The 21,877-nt window shown below is 41.1% G+C and overlaps 1 protein-coding gene across 1 annotated transcript; it reads left to right on the top strand.

Moving 5' to 3' along the window:
• The first annotated feature begins 581 nt into the window (after positions 1–581).
• On the top strand, positions 582–11,108 carry LOC143327702 (Krueppel-like factor 15). The gene is made up of 3 exons (XM_076742191.1): positions 582–956; positions 2,693–4,294; positions 10,220–11,108. The coding sequence occupies exons 2-3, from the start codon at positions 2,790–2,792 to the stop codon at positions 10,386–10,388; spliced, it is 1,674 nt and encodes a 557-aa protein (XP_076598306.1). The 5' UTR covers positions 582–956; positions 2,693–2,789; the 3' UTR covers positions 10,389–11,108.
• The last annotated feature ends 10,769 nt before the right edge of the window (positions 11,109–21,877 follow it).

Below are 21,877 nucleotides of genomic sequence, written 5' to 3'. Positions count from 1 at the left end.
CCTCACATACTCAATGGCTCCCTCATTCACTCAGTCACTCGGCCACTTATTCGGACATGCTCCTGTGTACCAGGCAAGGAGCTACGAAGCTCGAAAATGCTGATATTTACGCTGATATTTCCTTATTTATTTATTATTTTTATACATGTATCTCAGCAGCTTCAATGGCATAAGGTGTGTAAGTCCATCTAAGTAAACACACACATGTTAAGTCTCAATTATAGCAGATTTCTATAGTAATATAATGTGAAAAGAGATTTAGTCCTGTAGATCAATATTGCATGACTGGATGATCAGAAAACTATCGTAAACCCTGTTTTGAAAATCATAGAAATATTATACCACAGGGCATTATAATCACACAAAACACACTCACTGGCAGCCCTGATGCAAAAAAATGTAAATAATGAGTTAACAACATCGTGTAAAAAAAGAAAAAGAACAAAAAAAACCCCTCCATCAGTCTTTATAGTTATTGTAGGGGCATGAAAGTGATTTTACGATCTGGTCTCACTCTCACACACACGCTCACACACACTCCCTCTCTCCATTGACGCCAAACCCTGAGGCCTCCCTCTCTCGACCGAGAGCCAATTGCGGCGCGCCGAGCAGGCGAGCCTTCATGAGCCGACCCCCTCATTTGACTGGGAGATATAACATACCCTGCTTCGATCATGTGACGGCTAAGCGAACTACCAGCTCTCTGGAGAGAGTAATACTGCGTGCGTGCTCGTGCGTGTGCGTGTGAGAGAGAGCGAGAGATAGACAGGGAGAGAGAGAGAGAGACAGAGAGAGAGAGAGAGAGAGAGAGAGAGAGAGAGAGGAGGCGTACAGCTATGCAGAGACCGTGTCGTGGAGTTGTATTGCCATTACGCACTATTACGCACTGACAGCTACTTTCAAGAAAAGAGCGCTCGGAGCAGCGGAGCGGAATTTTGGAGTCCTCACATGTAGAGGTGAGTGCATGAGAAGACAGGACGCTGGTGTGATTTGAAAAGTGTTTATTTATGCCCGTGTGTTTTCTGGCTCTCACTGTGGAGTACAGTAGGAAGCATGCAAACAAGCAGCTCTGCTGAGTGAATGGACAAGCATTTGGTATCTATACTACATATGTGAGTTTAAGCGACACTGTATGCTTCATGCATTATTCTGCTGCCCCCATGATAATAAGAAATATGTGTAAAATCCTTCCTTGGACGCGTATCACACATGCGACATTGCTGAGTTAATGTGTATATCATGTTTTTGTTTTTTTGTTTTTTTTTTCTCTGAGATCTGCATAACTGTCACAGCCTGGGGGGTTAAACACGCCATAAATCCCATAACTGATTATTCATGCAGCGTGGTGAAAACCAGGAGCGCATGCTGTCAAAGCCTTTTTGATGTTTCACGGGTTGCAGGGTTACTATAGGGCAGATGACTTAAGACTTGGCCAAGCCAAGATGTTCCAAACTCTCTTCCCAAAGTTTTTCCATGAGGTATGGCCTCGGCACAGCGGCAGCAACCCCCAGCCCCTCGATGTCATATGATGTTATCACATTAGCTACTATATCTGAGTCGAATTTTGAGGTTAGCTCACTATTACATAACCAAGTGAAGCTGGGGCACAACAGCAGTGGGACATCAGAAGAACAATCGCCTTTACTGTCCTGCGATTGTGACTCAAAGTCAATGAAGTAATAATGTAATTCAAAATCACAAATCGCTTCCAGGGAGCAGCAGATGTCTCAGCGAGGACCTCTGGAGGTCTCCACACTTAGCAAAAGGCTGCTTTTTTAGCTCCACAGAAGAGGGCGCACAATCAATGTTTTCAGTCTAGTGCAAAATACACATGTGGCCTTTTAAGGTTTGAAAGGGGATTTCAACGTCATGTTTAATCATCATAAGCCACTCATTGCATTTAAGGCCATTTGATAATGTCTAGCATTTTTAATCCATGTAAATGTAGATGTGGTGCATTGTGTGTGTATTTGGTGGATAAAAATAGACACTAAATCCTTCACTCATCATCCCATTGAAATCTGCTGATCTTCGACTGAGAAAATACCACCCTGTCAACCACTGACATTACCTCTCTGCTCTAAGTGTAACTTGGTAACTCCCCTGTAGCTTTGCAATTGTTTTGCCGGTCAGACTAATCTGTGTGATAAGTACCACTGCAGAGAAGTTAAAAGCAAGCACGTCACTGAATGACAGCAGAACCATGTGGCTTTAATGTTAGATGTGGTGAGAAATGGGAACCCCTGATTCCACATGGTCAGCGTGAAGTCTGAAGCAGCAGCTGCAGAGCTCACACACACACACACAGTCTTCAAATTCCACTTCCTTCACACGTGGTTGACTTTCCTTTTGAAGCACCATCAGCTGCAGACCTCTTGAACAAGCAGCACATAGAGACTAAATTATAATAATAATTTTCAGTCTGCCGGTTTACTTATTTTCATACGGTATAAACTTGAAGCATGTCTTGTAAAACATTAACCAAAAGTCAAACTGCCTTCAGAGTGTCAGTGTATTCTCACGCTGTTTTTGTTTTACATGAATTTGTTAACTAGAAAGTCAGAGTCAATTAAAATTTGATCAAAATCAAATACAGAGTAGGTGTCTCTACATGGTCAATATCTCATTTTATACAAAAAAGCAGGTTCTTTCACTATCATAACTGATGATCACACTCGTTTGTGTTTTGCAGGAAGAAGAAGTTTTTCATTAACATTCAGCCGATCTCCAGCAGAACAGCTTGATCCTTAGAGCACAGCAGAGTCCAGCTGCCATTCATCCGCACAGGAATGGTGGATCATTTGTCACTTGGTGAGGAGACCTTCCTGTATTATACCGGCTCCCCGGGCTCTGACTACAACTGCCTCTGTCGCCACGCCAATGGTGGCGTGCTGCCGGGTATCATGGTAACTGATGCATGCATTTATGATCATCACCACCACCCATACCAAGGGGTGACACTCTCCTCATCCCCTCGCCTCTCTGAGGATGACCTCAGTGACTCCTCCAGCCCTCGTTCCTCCCTCTGCTCCAGCCCTGAGTCCTCGTCGCCGACGTTGCGGCACGTTCTCGACACCAACTATGACAGCAGGAGCAGCAGGAGCAGTGGGAGCTGTAGCTCCTCAGGAGGCGAGAGTCAAGACAGCCTGCTGGACCTTCTCCTCTCACAGGCCTCCCTCACCACCTCATTAAGCTCTAATGCCAGCAGCAGCTGTCATTCTTCTTTCCAATCTTCCTCTCTATCCCTATCCTCCCCAGCCTCTTCTTCCTCCTCATCTGCCCCCCTTTTACCCATGGGCCTGGCCTGGGAGTCCAAGAGGGAGCAGCGGCTGACTCTCCTACAGCAGCAGACGAAAGAGGACTGTTACGAGTTCCCTGTCTTCCTGGAAGAACTGCAGGATCCTGCTGCGCTCCTCTTTCAGCCCACCCTCGAGGAGATTGAGGAGTTCCTGGAGGAGAACATGGTGGTGGCAATGGAGAAAGAAGAGGAGGGGAGCGACGAGGGGATGTCGACAACATCAGAGGATGCTGAGGCGGAAAGTTCAAGGACATTAGCAGGAGAGCTCATTTCAGTGTCACAGAACTCAGATCAGACTGTGCCTGTGGCTCATTCTCCACTTGCCTCCTACACAGAGACCAAACACACGCCATGTGCATCTGACATGGACAGCTCACCATCAGCAGTGGATGTTGGTTGTATAACTAGTTATGCTTCCACGAGAAATGAAGTTGATGAGATCAAACAGGAGGACTGTGGTTCACCACCAGCCTCATCAGAGGGTACCAGTGTGCCTGTCATCCTACAAATCCAGCCCATACAGATCAAACAAGAACCCAATCTTAGTGCCATATCAGATGCTGTAACCCAGCAAACCCAAACCCAGAACACCGAATCACAGACAACGTCGGATATCAAAATCGCTCAACTCCTGGTCAACATCCAGGGGCAGACCTTTGCCTTGGTGCCTCAGCTACTTTCAACAGCAAACACGACTGGCGCAAGCAAAAACAAAAGCTCTGTTTCATCCAAATTTGTCCGGATCGCTCCAGTGCCCATTGCCGCAAAACCAATTGGGCTTGGGGAAGGTGGGTTAGGTGGAGGTTCAGCTGCAGGGGTCCTCACGGGAGGTCAGAGGTACCAGAAGAGTGCAGTAGCCGACCTTATTAAAATGCACAAGTGCTCATTTCCCGGCTGTAATAAGATGTACACCAAGAGCAGCCACCTTAAAGCCCATCTGAGGAGGCACACAGGGGAGAAGCCATTCGCCTGCACGTGGCCCGGCTGTGGTTGGAGGTGAGTAGAACGAAGTGTTATTATATAGAATATAATGACACAAATAGATGAATCACTGAGCTGGGAGAAGTGATAAATGAAGACAAATTATATATACATATATATATATATGGTTCAGCTAAATGTATATGTAAATCATTTGGAGTGTGTTTGTATTTACACTACAGATATTAAGATATTACAGTAACAAGGGTTATTATCGTCCGATGTGGTCTCACGAACATTACAGACGCTTGAAGATAACTCTTGAAAACTGACTTTTCTGAATGTGTATAGACTTGGGGGAGATTTACAGAGTGCTGTACATTAGTTTGTCATGTAAAGAACAGTGATGAAGGTGCTTTTTATTGTAGGGTTATCACAGATTAAAGAAGACTGTGAGACTGTTCAATGAAGTACAGATATTAATCCATCAAGTGCAATCAGATGGAACTGTTTTATTGTTTGTATGTTAAACATTTTGGAAGGTCCACAGTATCCCATAGTCTTTGATGTCACCACAGAGAACCAAAATATTGTTTTATAGGAGACATAAATATGTGTTAAATATACGATGAAGCTCAGTTTAGATGTTAGTGTATGGATGGCAGGCTCAGGGGCTCATCCTCAGGTAAACTACATTCAAGAAGGTTATAATTTGTTGGATTTTACACACTGGCTGTGTGTGTCCACTATCTGTGTATTTTTGTACCATGGTATAGTTGTAGATTAGATAAAGTGCCTTTTGAAGTTCCCTACATGCAGACTTTGCCCCTTGCCAGTTATTCCACTTGTTTACTCACTGTCTACAACCACTTCACACAAACATGTTAATGTAGTGGAGATATGCAGGATTATTGCACAATCAAGTTCAAAGTTTTCCCTTTAGACAAGCTCTCATGGTACCCAGAATTCATCTTCAATCCGTGATACATTTTTAAAGACTCCCTGGTCACTAACAGATGCAGATAGACTTTCTGTCCTGTAATCATTGCTTTTGCTATTCAATCTAACCAAAGTACAAATGCCAACTTTTGACCTGTTGGTCAATGAATTCCGCCTCCATATATATAGTTATTGCTCAAGGGTGCATATAGAGTCATGCAAACTCGTGTGTGTGTTTCCACACATGGACGGAGGCAGGGTTAAATTCTTATACTTCAGGTTGAACTGTGTTAAGTATTTGAGTTTAGGGTGAGGTTAGAATTCATATTCAGTCACAGTAAGGAAAGTAATGTAAATGTGCTGTGTGTGTGTGTGTGTGTGTGTGTGTGTGTGTGTGTGTGTGTGACACAGAGTCAATCAGATCATTTTGGCCCGGCACAGCAGACACTTCTGGCACATGCTTCATCAGTATCCCTGCAACACCACACTCTGTGAGGAGGCAGTACTGCACCTGCAGTTATTTAAGAACCTCCATATCTGACAATACAACTAAGCATATTCTGTAATATCAACTTATTCTGGAGAAAAAAAGGTGGTGTCATCAGGCTGTTGTAGCACACACTTTCTGTGTCTGTGTCATGGCGTCGAGGCGATGCTGCTGATCATTTAAGGGATAGTGGTATGGTTTGACATTATGGGAAATATGTTTATTTGCATTCTTACAGAAAGTCAAATGAGAAGATTGATACCATTCTTGTGTCTTGCTTTCACAGTGAGGTTGCCAGGCAGAAGCCATTGACACCCATGACTTTCTGTAAAACCGTAACTTATTGTTTTTACACTTCTGCTTGTGTTTGTAATAAACAAAATATTACACGTTAGTGAATTTGAGGTCCTGGTAGGAGGATTTCCACCCGGACTATACCTTTAATTTGGCTTTGTGCATCTCAGAAGTCTACTTAACTTGGGCATCTTCAAATACTTACATACTAGAAACACATGCAAGAAAATAATTTAGACAAAATTGGATATCTTATATACTTCATACACATAAATCTTGCAATGTGACAGGAGTAAAAAGTGGAGTGACCAGGAGCGACCGTATCCAAACACAAACATGCTGATTCGAGAGGACTGCAGTCACTGCGAATGTGGTATTATTCTTGAATGCAGCATCACTTTATTGGTTTGGCACACACACACATGGATACATATAATACATTTTTATGCACTGCAGGCATCAGGGACCATGCATTTCTTTAACTGAAGTAAACATAATACCCCCAGTCCTCCCTCTGCAGTCTTTAGCTGACAGCAGCAGTATACTCTATTATACAGTTGCCCTTTCCTTGCTCCTTTCCATCTGGGCCAGGAAATGGAGGTTAGCTTGGGAGTCAGGTACCTCTTACCCTCTGCAACCTTAGAACGGATCCATGTGCTGGCTCCTCTAAATCAGAGGGTAGTGGTATTTCATTGGCTGGACTCCTACGTATAACTCTGAAAATTATATTTCTTCCTTTGCCTTCCTTTGCCCCCCCTTTCTGTCTGGCTGTAGTTTATGGTTATGCTCATGTACAGATCTGGATGCACAGAAAGTCACATGTAAACACTTAAAGGTGCATATGCGGGCAACACACACATGCATGCAGTATTTTCAGCTTAGACCTGCATGGAGACTGTCAGCCATAGATGGCTCCAACCCAAACAGTTTGCTGTAATAACACCGTGACGTGTGTGTACTTGGCATCTGTCATCAGGCCAGTGGCTTGTTGTCCTTGTCAGCTGATGCATTCATCGTCACAACAAAACAATGTTGTCAGGCAGTGGCAGAGCTATCAGAGTTTGATTTGGCGTTGGAGCTCAAAGGACAGGTAAAGAGAAAGCTCTGACTTTACTTTCCGTCCAGTATGATCAGTATATTATCAGTCTTCCTAGGAAACTACATCCTTCTATCCTCTGACCTGTGCAGGGAAGTCAGCGAGGTTGGGGTCACCTTTAAAAAAGTCTTTGTGGATCTACAAAGGATTCAGTGTACTGCTGAAGAACAATTGAGGAAAGCACTCAAAGGAGGTTTTATGGTTGCTTGTATATAGCTTTTCATGTAGGAGGCAAACGTCTGTCATTCATTAGTGCTGTCATGCATTAATGCAATTTCCCTTTCAACTCACACAGAGTTGAAATTGAGCTACTCATAAGCACCGTGATGGGAGACTAAAGTCTCCTAGCTGACAGGTTAAACTAAACAAAAAGAGACAAGGAAAATAAAATTGACAGATAGACAAAACTCTGTACAGTATATGTGCATGCCAAGATCTCTGTTACTGTAATTTTCCAGGTGCGTAACCAACCTAACCGCCCCACCTTTCTCAGCTGTTCTCATTATGCTCTATTGGCTGCTGAGCAGAGTTGAGAGACAAGCTAGAACAAAGCCTGCATATGTGTTTCCCACAGCGCCCACACTAATATGTACACTATGCGCTGTGCTGCAGACACACCAAGCCGCCCAGAGGGCTTAAGGTGCAAAACCCACAGTCCTGAAGTGATCCACACAAGTGCCTTCCACCCTATAAACTCAGTGACCTCACCCACCCTCCCTGGAATGTATGGAGCAGAGAAACCTTACACAAGTTAGATTAGGAGGAAAGAAATAGAGGAGGAGCTATAGCAAGAGAGGGCCTGAGTTTGAGAGAGACAGATGGTGAGGCTATGAGAAAGAACTGGCACATGATCAATGTATGTAAAAAAAAACACTTGAAGAACAATCAGGCTGTCTATTTGCATAAGTTCTAAATGCATGTTCTGTTGAAAGATCCTCCCCGGTGCACTATGTTGTATTTGGGCTCAGGCCCAGTTTGAGTCAGTAGAATAGCTGTACATGGTTTGTATCATGCCCCAGCTTGAAGCTGAGATTGTACAGCTTTAGGGTGTAATGTAAACATACAGTCACACAAAGTACAGAGGATAAAGAGGCTGAAGTGGGAGGCAGTTTTTAATGTTTTTATATTAGGAATAGATCAAATGACTATTGCGATGAGCCCAAAGGTAATGTTCATCTGAGCACCTTTCAGTTCATTGTCTTTACTTTGTGCAACTTGACTGCCTTGGTTCAGTCCCAGTACTCTCTTCAACCATGTCTCCAGCTGCAGCATACAGCTGTTTTCACCAAAAAGCTTCGATAAACCAACTTTACACTACCTGCCCAGCACCAAACAGACAAAGTTAGGAGCTAGCTGGTGAACAATGTGGAGCATTAAGCAGTTAAACAGTCAGACATTTTTTATGAGCTAATGAAAACCAAGCCAAAAGCAGAGTTAGCTCAGGCAAGAAACACAACTCCAAATGGATACTGAGGTTGCTCTGCGTCTGCGGGATGTATAATAGGCAAGATTTGCCATATCAACTTTATGAGGTGATAATATGTCAGTGTTGTGTTTTCAGCTTATTCCACTGCCCCAAGTGTGAACATCTCTTGCAGTGCATGCATAGTTGCTGTTGATTGGCCCAAAGACCAGCAATAAATGGATTATAATGATTATATTGATTATAATTAGCAATATATCCTTATAGCATACCATATAATTATATGTGCAGTGGATTCAATATAAGTATGGAACAGATTGCATTGATGCTATGGTCGTAGCTTTTAGTGAAGTGTCTCTAAAACTGTTGGATCAATTGCCATGAAATCTGTTACAACATTCATTTCTGTATCGGGATGAATTGTAAAAAGCCTGGTGATATCTTTATCTAGTGCAAGTGCATAATACTTTATTTATGATCAAATACAGCCTCATCTGTACTTTGTGTGCTAGTGTTTAGTGCTAATTAGCAAATGTCAGCATGCGTACCTGCTGCACTAAGATGACGAACATTGTAAATATTTCATCTGCTTAGCATGTTAGCATTGTTGTGAGCAGGTTTGTATGTTGACAACAGCATTTAGTTGTGTCTAAATATAGTCTTACAGGGCCGATAGCATGGATGTAAACTCATCATGTTAGTTGGAGTATTCTGAGCTCCTGTGATAACATCATCACCTGAAACTGTGAAACACAGACAGAAGCAGCTAGCAACTATAAAGTCAGCTCAGATGTAGTTTAAATCTAAGTGTAACCATCATTGGACTTGAACCAGATATTCTGTGGCAATACACCAAGTCAAAATTCATTGTAGAAACACAGGTTAAAAAGATCTCTATATCAAACAATCAACCAAATGCAAAGTCTCTTTGTTTTAAGGTTCTTAGCCTTTCAGATGCCACAGCTTAGCTTTATAAGCTCTGTCAGTTATCTTCTTTTTATTAGTGGGCCATTAAAATGATGAATAGGCTGGTTGTGTAATCCATGTCTAGAGTGGAAATGGTTTGAAATAACTGTGAGTGACGTTTACACCTCTGTGAATTATCGCCTTCAGCCTGCCACTGCTGCTGCTACTGGAAATGTAGCGGTAAATCAATCTGTGTTACGGATTAATCTGATCTTAACAGCTTTACTAATATATGCAGACACACATACATACACACACACACACACACATATATATATATCTGTACATATATATATAGTTGGCACTCCTCTATCATCTACTTAACCCTACACTGTCAGATATCCACGCTGCCGGAGCCCATAGAGACCGGAGCAGAGCAGGCCAGGAATAAACTGAGCATGGATTTGCAGCGCTCATGTGTTGAGCTAAATATGGAAAGGCTCTTTAACTTCACAGAGAAGATGCAGGGCAATATACATGTATAGTGTCACACCTCTCAGATTACCCTCCAACAAACAACTTGCTTTTATGTTATTTAGTAGCTTGAAGCATGGTTTCATCCACTGTTGAGGGGCTTTATACAAACAGATTGGTTAACTTCTGCACAGAAGTGTTTCAAAATGACACTTCTCTATTTTGAAATTTCAGCGTTTCACATTGCTGACTGTTGACTAACTGTGAACACAAGGCCAAAAACTGAAGAAATTAGTGGCGGAGTACTGCTAAAGAAATGCTTCATTTTCTGGAAAAATGCAGTATGTTTGATCAGTCGCATCCTGGGTTTCCTCCTGGCAGGTTCTCCCGGTCCGACGAGCTGTCCCGACACCGGCGTTCCCACTCCGGAGTGAAACCATACCAGTGCATCGTCTGCGAGAAGAAGTTTGCCCGCAGCGATCACCTGTCGAAACACCTCAAAGTCCACCGCTTTCCACGAAGCAGCAGGACAGGACGCTCTGCAAACTGACTCCTCTGACCCCACTCTGACAGACTGACGCTAAGCAGAAAGGGGGGTAGGAGGAGGGGGCTGCGTTCATGTGTTTGTGTGTGACGAAACACATAGGAGGGGGGGGGTGAAAGTCCAGACACCTTTTAAAGGAGTCTGTGCAGGACTCTGTAGCTTGTGCGTGTGTTTATGCTCAAATATGTACGCGTGACGTACATTCGTGGTACTGTGATAATTTATTGGGTGGCGAGGAAAAGACTGTAAAAACTGAACTAAAGCAGAAAACTGTTACTTGACACAACACCCTCACAGGTGGAATAAGCTTCTTGTATATTACAACTTTTTTTTTTTTTTTGTCTTGCTCAAATATTTTAGCTAATCTAATTTGAAGAAATTTGCTATTCAGAGTATTTTTACACTTTGAGGTATGTGTTGTTATTATTGTAGTCAAAAGCCTGATATCCATAAAAGTTGCATCAGTAAGGGGTCTGATACTATTTAAAACAGCCAGGTTTTTTACCTTCCGAGAGCCAAATGTTGTTTAAAAGTAATATTAGCAAAGTCATTGCTTCATGTTGATGAGGTTTTTTTTTTCTTTTTCTACTTGCTGTCCAACTACAAGAGCTTCCTGGATATTGGGAACGACTGGGGCCTTGGCTTGATTCTTTCTGGAGATGATGCATCAACATTCCTTTAGCTTTGAAGAAGTTTGTTGCCTTTGAGTCTCGTTACAGGGTTGTTAAAAAAAAAACAAAAAAAAAAACACTGTAGAAACCTCAAACACAATAACAAAGCTCAAGTTCATGTTGAATTACTGCTCACCAACAAAGATCATGTCACTATGTAATTTGCACTGGCACACATGAAATTTCTGGTTGTCTGCCCAAACAAAGTGTTTTGAGTATTTTTGTAGCTGTATTGTGTTCTGACTTGACTCTGTAACACCTTTTTGACTCATCTGGTCAAGAGACTGTTTATCAGCGTGTCACTTTTACGGCCTTTTTGGATCAAAATGAATTTAGGGTGCAGCTCCATCCAACACCACATATTTCAAGCCAAGGTTGAAAACAAGTATTTACAGAAGCATGTCTGTTGTTCTTTCTTTAGCGAATGATATTGTTTTCTGGGTTTGTGATGTTGTTATGTGATGCCATATCATTTATTACTTTATGTCACTTTATTTACTTCATGTCACTGCTGTGAAAAACTACACAAAATAATGCAAGATGGTAAATTCACATCGTTGAGAGGAAGCGAAGGAAAGGCTGGTGTCAGTGTGAGTCGGGTGAACACATACTCACACTGGTCGTGGACATATTGAATGTCTTGCCTCCTTTCCTGCTAAATCAAGCCTCTTTTTTGCCTCTTCTTTCCACTGATTCATTTCAATACAGACGAATTTTCAAATGAAGTGAAAAAGATTTCCGTATGAAATGTAAGTATTTCTTTGTTTTCTTTTCTTTTTTTTTTAAAGACTGGAATTATGCAGCAAAATCAAACAAAGAATTGAGCCCAGACCACCAAAATAAATGCATTAAAGTGAGCCTGTGTAGCTTTTTCCAATGGACAGAATAGTGATGAATGGTAAAACGTAGCATGACAGTAGCGCAAGTAAGGAAGAGTCAGAAAATGTTAGCAAGAAGTTAGCTAATGTTAGCCACCATAAGTTAGGCTGTGGCATCCACACACCTGAAAGTGTTGAATTGATTGTTTTATTCAGTCTTTTGCAAAAGTTACGTGGATTCGCTTTAATGTAAATACTTTGTTCCTGTCTTAAAGAGTCATCAGGTAAAATATGGCTCTGTTAGCTGCCAGTGAAGCCTCTTCTCTTGCCAAATCAAGTTTGTTTTCCTCTTCCTTCCAAAAGTGAATTACAGAAAATGAAAAATTAAATGATTTGCAAATCAAATTGAACTGGATTTTTTTTTTGTGGAGACTGGAATGTGCAGCATCACATGATTAATTCACAGGGAAAAATTTTAGAATCCTTGTCATGTACTTTGGTTTTCCCCTAATCTAACTTGTTACAGCATATTCATCAATCATTTATAAAACACTTTTTTCTGTCCCTGACCTTAAACATATCAAATCTCTTGCCATAGATTGAGATGCCTTTGTCTTGTACTGTAAGGGAACAGTGACCTTTTTGCTTTTTTTTGTCGTATTACACATACCTGTATATCTTGCTTTCGTGTGTGTCGTTCGGCATCTCAGTTGAATTAAACCAAATGAGTCATGGGAGAGACACAAAATGCCAACTGCACCGAGTCCAGAGATGGTTTCCTGTGCCATAAAGATGAGGATCAGTTGACAACATTCAGGACTGAAAAAGTTTGAAGAAAGGAATGTTTGTGTGAATTGGAGTTGAGTTGTTTTTAAAATGTTTGATTTGCTGAAACCTACGATGATTGACCACCGTTTTGAGAGTTCGGTACACAGCACCTGAATGAGACACTGTATGGAGGAAGTGTGTTATCTATGTCAGCCATTCCTTCCATACAATCAGAGGAAACATTTTTCTGAATGGGTGTCATATATGAGCCCACGAATGTATGTAAATACTGTAAATGCATCTGAATGGACAACTGAAAAATTCTTCTAGTGATTTCTTGTGATTGTGAAAGATTTTTTTAAACTCTGTAAAGAAAGTGTACATAGCGCGATAATTCAAATTTATAGTGAAAAATGTGGTAACTTGCTTTTTTTGTCAGGTTTTTACACAGCACATTATTACAAGGCTCATGAAAAGTTTCATAATACATCCATGGCTCAGAATTTATCATACATTTCCCTCATGCATTTCGTAATATTTCGTAACAACCCACTTTGTCAGGTGCTCATTGCATAATGACATAATGTATTATGAAACATGTGATGAGTATGTTATGTGCTCTGTAAACACATTACGAAGAAGGAGTTGCTTCAGATCTTATATTTTTGCTTTTGTTCTTACGTGAAACACATTTACAATAAAAAAAAAATTCCCAAAACCAAAGATATGTTTTCTATTGTTTTTCTATTACTATTCAAAAGGCCAACAGTCATTCTCAGCTTTCATCTCTCAAGTAACCACTGTCTCTTTTTTTCCCACATTGCTTTCAAAGGATGACATGACAGGCAAATGCTTTTATACTACAAACCACAACAAGCACCCCAGACCACCAAAAAATTAGCTTAGTAGAATGAGACGAACTTTAGCTGAACAGTGACCACCATTGCCTCAAGTGATAATTTGTGGATAATGGAAAATGCTTTATTGTAGCACAGCAATGGCACAAATGAAGAGAAGTGACAAAGTCAGGAAACTGACTCAGTAATATCTATGTAAAGTTTGCTAACATCATCCACCACAAGCTCCTTGTCATACCAGACCAAGTAAGACTAAAGCTGCAAAAAATGTAAATATATTGAACTGAGCCACCGAGAGTCTTGTATCTTAGGAGCTAAACTTTTCCTTCACAATAAAAATGAATGCGCTCTGTCTTCTTTCAAAAGTTCCATAGACTTGCTGTAATATATGAAATATACTCTACCTATTACTAAGCGGCACCCAGTGATTAACTCCCATTGGAACTGAACTGCAACAAAGAACAATGTCAGGATTTCACAGTAGACAGTAAACTATCTAATTAACAATGAATAGAAACCATGAGGATTCAAACCCATGACCTCCTGTTTACTAGACAGACAGTAAAACAACTAAGCCACAGCAGCACTGTGACAAAGTGACAGTGTAGATTTACAGTCACATAGAAGAGAGCGGATGCATTTTAACTCTTTAGCGATGGTCACTGACATTAATACTTGCCCCAGGAGCTGGTGGCCACCAAAACAGGGCTAAAAGGAGACTGAATGTTGGACGTTCATCAAGTGTCCTGAAGCAAGTGAAAGCAAATGTTGCTCCGGATCTGCTGGATGTGAAAACAAGCAACTGTTTGATTTAAAGTAAAATTTTAGACACATCAACTTCATGAGGGGACAATGATGTGGCTTTATATATATGAAATTCCTTTTGCATTTTTAAGTGCCCTCAGAAATCCAAATGGAAAACAAAAATTGTTTCCGTAACACACACCACTTTCTGTTAACGGTCCCACAATGTCATGTGTTGCATTTTCTCGAAACTGAAATTACTTCTGTGCAACTCCATAACTGTCAGTGATGACAAAAAGATTGCAGCTTTCAGCTATTACTGCTCTTTTTTTCATGATGAACTTCTAAAAATACCATAAAGAAAAGTAAGGTTAAGTGACTCATTCGAATATATAGTCTTTGCACTTTTTGTATGCAGCTTAGAGAGAGACAAAGACGTTGGTTCCCGTAAAGTTGCATAAGCAACATACAGCTGGGAAACAGGAGAAATGTCAGAGTAAGATTTGTACCACATGGCAAATTTGCATGGAAATTATACCCCCATTCTCTGGTCTGCCTTTATCCAGGCTCTTTCTTTCTCTCCCCACCACTTACTCCCCCTTCTTCACAACATTTTAAAGACAGGCTTTGGATGTTTCCTGGTTCTGAGAATGTTTGCTGAGTCATTGTGTAAAAAAGCAGAGAGGTAAGAAAGAGATAGCAGCTAACAGAGAAGCAAGCCGTGTCTGTCTGTGTGATGTCTGTTTTGGATATAGATCATGTTGATTTATGAGCCAGCGTGGGATTCTGAGGCATTCTGGGATGAAACAGGAGGATTTAATTCAACACATCTGCATCTGAACTGCACTCTGTGGGCCGCTCATCTCAGGTTTAGCACTGAGGGTCCTTTTCCTGTTGATGTCCCTGGGTCTCAGACTTTCTGAAAAATGAAAAAAATCTAGGTTACTTATATTACTGGATACCAAATACCAAGGCATACTTTAACACTGATTGCTTAGTATTGCCAGTCTGAACATGTGTGAACATACAACAGCAGAATCAAATCACAGTCTAATACCATACTGGTAACTTTACATGCAAGTATGCATATTGACACTACTATCAACATACATTAAGCTCAGCTTTAATTTAGTCCATTCCTCATGTTTGCTCTTGTGTTTGAAGTTCTTGAAAGACGACAAAAAGACTTCATCCTCCAAACTCTTGAGATACTGAGTATCACTCGTCTTACGGTGTCACACACACACTGCATCAACATGTGGAGAAATGCAAAGCTTGACACACCTGCCGATGCATAGTTAAAGGAATTAAGCTATGATTGGGCAGTTGCTGTTCACAGGAGGGGTTTAGCGAAGGATCAGTTGGCCGACAGCGGAGGCTCGTCAGCTCATCTGCTTCACCTGGGCTCCCAGACTATAAAAGCTGACCCATGCGCTCAGCCTTTTCTCCTTTTCCAGCTGACATCCAACCTGCATGATCTTTTCCGATTGCATCATTAGCACCTTCACAGCACATGATCCAAACCACTGTGTGCTGCTGAGCTACGTACCATATGGTTTGCTTGAAGCAAATCTCTTGACATGTTTTCTGAGCCAGCTTGTAATAAATGTTATCTCACAGGGGAACTGGAGAAACAAATAGCATTGGAAAAACTGGGGCTGTCATTTAGCACCTGACTAGCTTAGCTGCAGTTTAGAAGGGGCCTAGCTAAATTCTCACCCATGACAGAAGTCTTATGACTTGATGCAAATCTGATAGTGAATTTAGTTCCAGTAATGAATCACTTTAAGTTTTTACCCATCTGAAACCTCTGACAGAATATGTGTACTGGCTGTAGAGTGGTTGTTGCCTAATCAGAAGGTCAGTGGTTCGACCTCAGCTCCTCCAGTCTATATGTCAAACTGTCCTTGTGCGAGACGCTGTCAGAGTGTGACTGTGGCATGTGTTGTTAAGTGCTTTGAGTGGTCGGCAGAGCACTCTTTAAATGCAGTCCATTTGCCATTTACTTACACTTGTGATGGTTAAGTTATATTGCTCTAAATATTTCAGTTCAAATGTTCTTCCTATCACAGCACATTGGCCCCTGCATTACAATCTGCTGCAGCATCAATAATGTGTGAAGTATACAGTATTAGCTGACATTAAGATGACTGCAGTGGGAAGTGGTCTGACAATTGGTTACTGGTTTCCATGACCTCCTTGAAGGCACTGTACTTGTGGCAGTGCATTATTTGGCTGTTATGATTGTCAGATAGTCAGTAACCCTGTTTCTGGAATCAAAAATGAGTTGAGGAAGAAGTGAAACACAGCTGTAATCATATACTTAAATTAGTTTGCCACTTGTTAAGGTGTTGTTATACAGACATACATGATAAAAGAAAATCTGAAATTCAACCTGGTAACACACCAAAACTGACTTTCCACTCTTACAACAATCACAAACTCTGGTGTGATTCTCTGGTTAGATGTGAACATACTCCAGCTCTACACATCACTTTCCCACGCTAGTGATGACCAACCTTCTTCTAGCTGCTCTCCTGGTTCATGGCTCTCCTGTCCCTACCTGGCATGTCTTCCTCATCCCTGGAGTCAAAGTCCTTGTCAGTGCCATTATAAAACTCCTTGGTATTGTTATTTCTGCATCAAACCAGCCTCTGTCAGTCTATAGCCATGTTCACTGATTCTGGTATCGGTGCTGGCGGTTTAAACACCAGCACTCTCTCGGTGCTCTGAGCTCTCGGTCGTGGCAGATTCTAGTCAGCTAATAGGTTTTAAAGCTGTCTTAAACCTTAAACCACAGATAAACAGAGAGACAGCCCCCGTAGGCTGTGATATTTCCAGTGGTAGGTTTATGACATTGTGTGTATGACATTCTGGTTACATTAACGCTATTTTGATGCACATTTCGACAATTTGATGTAAGTAAACCTGTTGTTAACATACAAAACCTGCCCAAACAACAAGCAGACAAAATGGCGGGTGAACATGAAGCATCTAGCAGCTGAAGACTCAGTCTTGCTCTCAGGAGCTCATGGAGCCCAAACCACAGGATGATAATGTTCCTCTGTGTCTGCTGGATGGGCAGGTAGGCAGTACTTTGCTAACACATAAGCCAAAACAACTGTGTGAGCTGAGGATATGATATGGCTTTGTACCTGTCAGCTTGATTATGTAATACTCTGCCCCCCAGTGGACAGAAATAGATTAATGCAGCTTTAACATCTGATATTTGTCACTTAGTGAGACAGAGTTTAGCGATTGTGCAATGACACACTGTCATCCTGTTCACTGAATCCCTAGACGGGCCTCTTGCATGTTTATCAGAGGTTTGGTAATCTATTTCTATGAGTATAATATTTTTAAAACACAAGATGTATTTCTTTAATTATCTCTAAATATTTATTGTGGGAATAGAAAAAAGGTGGTGGGTTTTTTCAGTTCCTAAAAAGTTGCTAAGTGACCACCAGCTCTGTGTAGTCTTCACACTGTGTGTCAATATGTTTGAGGGAGCAGGAGAAATAGATACTGTACACAAATCTGAAGGTCAGAAGAAAGTTACCCTGCAGCAGACTACAACAGCCCATGTGCTGATTTGACATGTGGGATCAGATGATAACTGTTATGCAACTGCTTACAACACTCAGCCAAGTTCACTTCAGCCCAGTGTGTGTGTGTGTGTGTGAGTGAGTGAACACGTGTGTGTGTGTTTGACAGAGGGAGAGAACAGAGTAAAATGGTGATGAAAGAATAAAAGCGAACACATGAAACTAGTATGTGGCAACATCTGCTAAGTCAGAGTTTGTGTGTGTTACCTTTAGAGCCTGTTTTATGTTGAGACAATAATAACTTTGATGCATGTCTTGTTACAATACTATCAGTATTTGAAAGTGACAAGCAGGTTGAATTTCTAAGTTGCTTTACAGTTTTGGATTTATGTAAAAAAAAATAAAAAATAAAAAAAATAATTTAAAAACCTTCAAAAGCTGTGGGGATTTGTTTGTTTGCTTGTTTGTTTGTTTGTTTGTTTTTTTACTTAATGGATCCTGCTACTTCGCTGTCTGCAGTCAATGGTCTCCTCCCCACTCTTATAGTTTGTTGGACACCTAGCGTGCTCAAAATTGCAGAGTTGTGGTCCATCAAATATGTTTGAGTACATTATGTCTTAGCCCCGCTAGCAGTATGGATCTATGGGTGGCCATTCTTTTTGTTGGTCCACTGCTTTGGTCCAGAATAAAGTATCTCCACAACTAAAATTTAGCACATTCATGGTCCCCAAAGGATAAATTCTGACTTTGCACTCCCTTGACCTTAACTGCCATCATCAGGTCAAAATTACAATTTGTGGTATTGGTTAATGACTCAGTAGCCTTCCTGCAAAACTAATGACACTCCCATCAGCCTCAGCTCTACTTTGCAAGAGTTAAAGTTTTAGCTTATCCAGTTAAACATCTACTGGATGTAGGGACAGTGGGAATCTCATTCAGCCTCGGCTGTACTTTATGTTTTGTGCTAATTAGCAAATGTTAGCTTGCTAAAATGCTAATCAAGGATGTTGAATACAGAAATCATTATACCTTCCTAATATCAGCATGTTAGCGTTGTCAGTGTGAACATAAACACCACTGTGTACAGAATTGCTACCATGGCTGTAGAGTCCGTGCCTTGTCAACTTAATCTTTGTCAATATTTTGAGGGAAGGTCAGAAAAATTTAAGCGGAAACAGACTAATTTTCAACCTCTCCTAACATTTCAAGTGGTATTACTGTTGGCACCACTGTCGCCAAGACATCTGATCACTTTCCGCTTTTCTCAGAACTCAGCAGCTACCAACCACACAGGACACACTGCATTTGTTTCCAAATTTCCATGAAGATAACGATCAACACCACTTTGGAAATAAGAGAGAAGAAAGAAGCATGTTTGCTGAAGAGGTAAAGTAAATGTCCTAATTTTACATGGACCAATCACATAGTAACTGAGTATTGCATTGCACAAACAAACAAAGAAAAAGTGTGAGTTCTTTCATTCATTTAATTTAGAATTGTGACGTGAAAGCAAATAGAAGTGGCGCCAGCTGGACTGGATCACCAGCCAGCCTTCATGTCCTGGGAGAACATACCTGGTTGCAGACAGAACCAATCTTAGCACAGATTATTCATGATTCTATAGCCTTTACGTAAATGCAATCACCATTTACTTTAAAATGATAAACTGGCATCAAACAAGGACATTGTGGCTTTAATTTTATACAATAGAGCTTTATAATCTCCGCTGTCTACATCCTTTTGAATCTAACTATATTTTTCATTACACAATGTCCTTTTTCCCTTAAAGCATGTTTGATCTGTGATCTTATTAAAAAAAAAAAAATTACATTTGGTGGCCAGATCTCACGCACACAATGTTCTCTGCTTGGCTTGGCAGCTTATTAATGATCCAAACAGAGCTGATGCGCACACACATAACCGTACAGTGCACGGAGATGGGTCTCTTGGGTCCAGCGAAATGCCAGCACAGTTCCATTTCATGAGAGTGCAATACAGGAATGGGTACTTCATTCACACACACAGCTGCAAGCAGGAGAAACATGTTACAAAATGGGCTGTTTGGTTAATATATGCATACTGTATGTACATCTGCACACACACATACACTCACGTGAAGGAAGGAAGAATTCTGCTTTATGTCCACAATGGGAAGCTAACCAGCCAACTGAGAGCCAAATGTATGACAGCAAGAGGGGATGGACTCCTCTCTAAGCAATCTGGCTATTCATGTGTTTCAGAGAGCCCACGTCTTACATAATTCCCACAGGACACTACACAATGAGTGGACATAAAGTACCTTCCTGAGGATGGAACAACAGTAGCTGACAAGAAACTGTGAGATTTTCAAAACTGACTTGAACTCTGCAGTTTCCTTTTCATGTGGAATAGCCTGATTGGCCTTGGCATGTGTATTTACAAAGATCACCCTGGCATAACGGTCTCCTACGTGTCTGAGAAGGTTTATTAGCTGCAACCATCGCTTAAAAGAAGTCACTGTTGATCATCTGCACCATGGAAAAGCTTGACTGCACACAAGTCTGGCTCAGCTGGAAAAACACTGATTTGCCACTCATCATATCCTGGGCTCTGCTCCCATGCGAGTTTAATTTAGTATCATGCTGGTCACAGCTTATCACAAATGATGTGTTTGTTTATGGACACAAAGATCTCAATCAAAAACATGACTCTGAATTACAGTATTACATTTCATGCAGTTAAGACATGGAAAAGTGCCTGAGGTGGTCAGTCCATTTTCAGGAGCCACATAACCATCAGGCCTCAGTAAGAGTTTTGGCTTGCTTATTTGCCAAAATCCATTGAGACGAGTAGAAATCATACTTAAACAGAAAGTACTTTTCAATGAAAACTGTTGATAACCAGGTCAATGGATTCATCCAAGGACACTGTGTTTGGAAAGACACTTTACGGTTGCTGAACAAGTACCCAGAGCCTTTACTTAAAGGTAGAGTGTGTAAGAATTAGGTAGATCTATTGGGAGAAATGAAATATGATATTTGTATGGTTTCCTTTGTGTATATTTAGGTTAAATTAAGAATTGTTGCATTTTCATTACCTTAGAATGAGCTCTTTATATCTACAGAGAGTACAGGTTCTCTTCCACAGAGTCTGCCATGTTGAACCACCGTGTTTCTACAGTAGCCCCAAACAGCAAACTGCAACCTTATGGCTAGAGGCCACTCAATCCTACACACTGGGCCTTTTGCAATATAAAAGCACTTAAGTGGAAGTAATGGGTCTGCAGTGAACATGTTCCCAGAGTAAACATACAGTAGTATTGTCAGCGAAATGTACCAATCCAACATAATGGTGGGGATGGTGGCAACTTGTCTCTGAGATGACTGACACCCACCAACTGAGAAGTGCAGTCAATCAAACCTTGAGTCAAAGGAGCAACAAACCAGTGTGATATGCAAAGGACTGGACTGTCAGTTTAAGCATTCATCTCCCTCAGGAAACGTACCTTCAAACTCACCTTGAAGACAAGCCCTCCTGTGACCACCACACACAGACAAACAGCCAACTACTAAATGGTAAACTTTTGGATAAATCACATCCTCTATGCATTGTCTTAATAGGTATCAGTAACAACACTGGACACCATTGTCTCTGCCTGTGTCTTTCTGTATATTTTTCTTTCTTTCCTTGTTCTATCTCTCTGCATTAACATGTTTGTCATTGTAAACATCGACCAGTGACTAACAGAAAAGGCAGAATGGTGAGAAGAATTCAATAACTTGTCCCATTTTTCTCTCTCTCTCTGTCAGCTTGTTCTGCTTCATTAAAATTACCTCTAGTTGTCCAACAGTTGTTTGGCACAGAGCCAGAGAGACCAGACACTCATGAAGTTGTGACTGGAGCGTGACCACCAGCCCCAGGTTAAGGAATTTCAAAGCGTTTTTAAGTGGTGTGACGTACTTACTTGTTTTACTTCAAACTAGTGAAAGCTTGCTCAAAGCTAGTCACCTGCTTGTCAGTCGTGAGTGTGAAATAATGCAAATGTGTCAGAACTTAAACCTGCATCAGACAGATTTTTTGGCTATGCAAATACGCTGTAAACACAATATTAGT

Source organism: Chaetodon auriga, chromosome 10 (genome assembly GCF_051107435.1).
Source record: "Chaetodon auriga isolate fChaAug3 chromosome 10, fChaAug3.hap1, whole genome shotgun sequence".
NCBI lineage: Eukaryota > Metazoa > Chordata > Actinopteri > Chaetodontiformes > Chaetodontidae > Chaetodon > Chaetodon auriga.
The sequence above is the reverse complement of the archived record's forward strand: the minus strand, read 5'-3'. Positions and strand labels throughout refer to the sequence as shown.

Bases quoted from the DNA above. Each gene is read 5' to 3' on its own strand.
- LOC143327702 (XM_076742191.1), top strand. From the start codon at position 2,790: ATGGTGGATCATTTGTCACTTGGTGAGGAGACCTTCCTGTATTATACC. The intron at 4,295-10,219 runs GTGAGTAGAACG...TCCTCCTGGCAG, and splicing joins TGGCCCGGCTGTGGTTGGAG to GTTCTCCCGGTCCGACGAGC.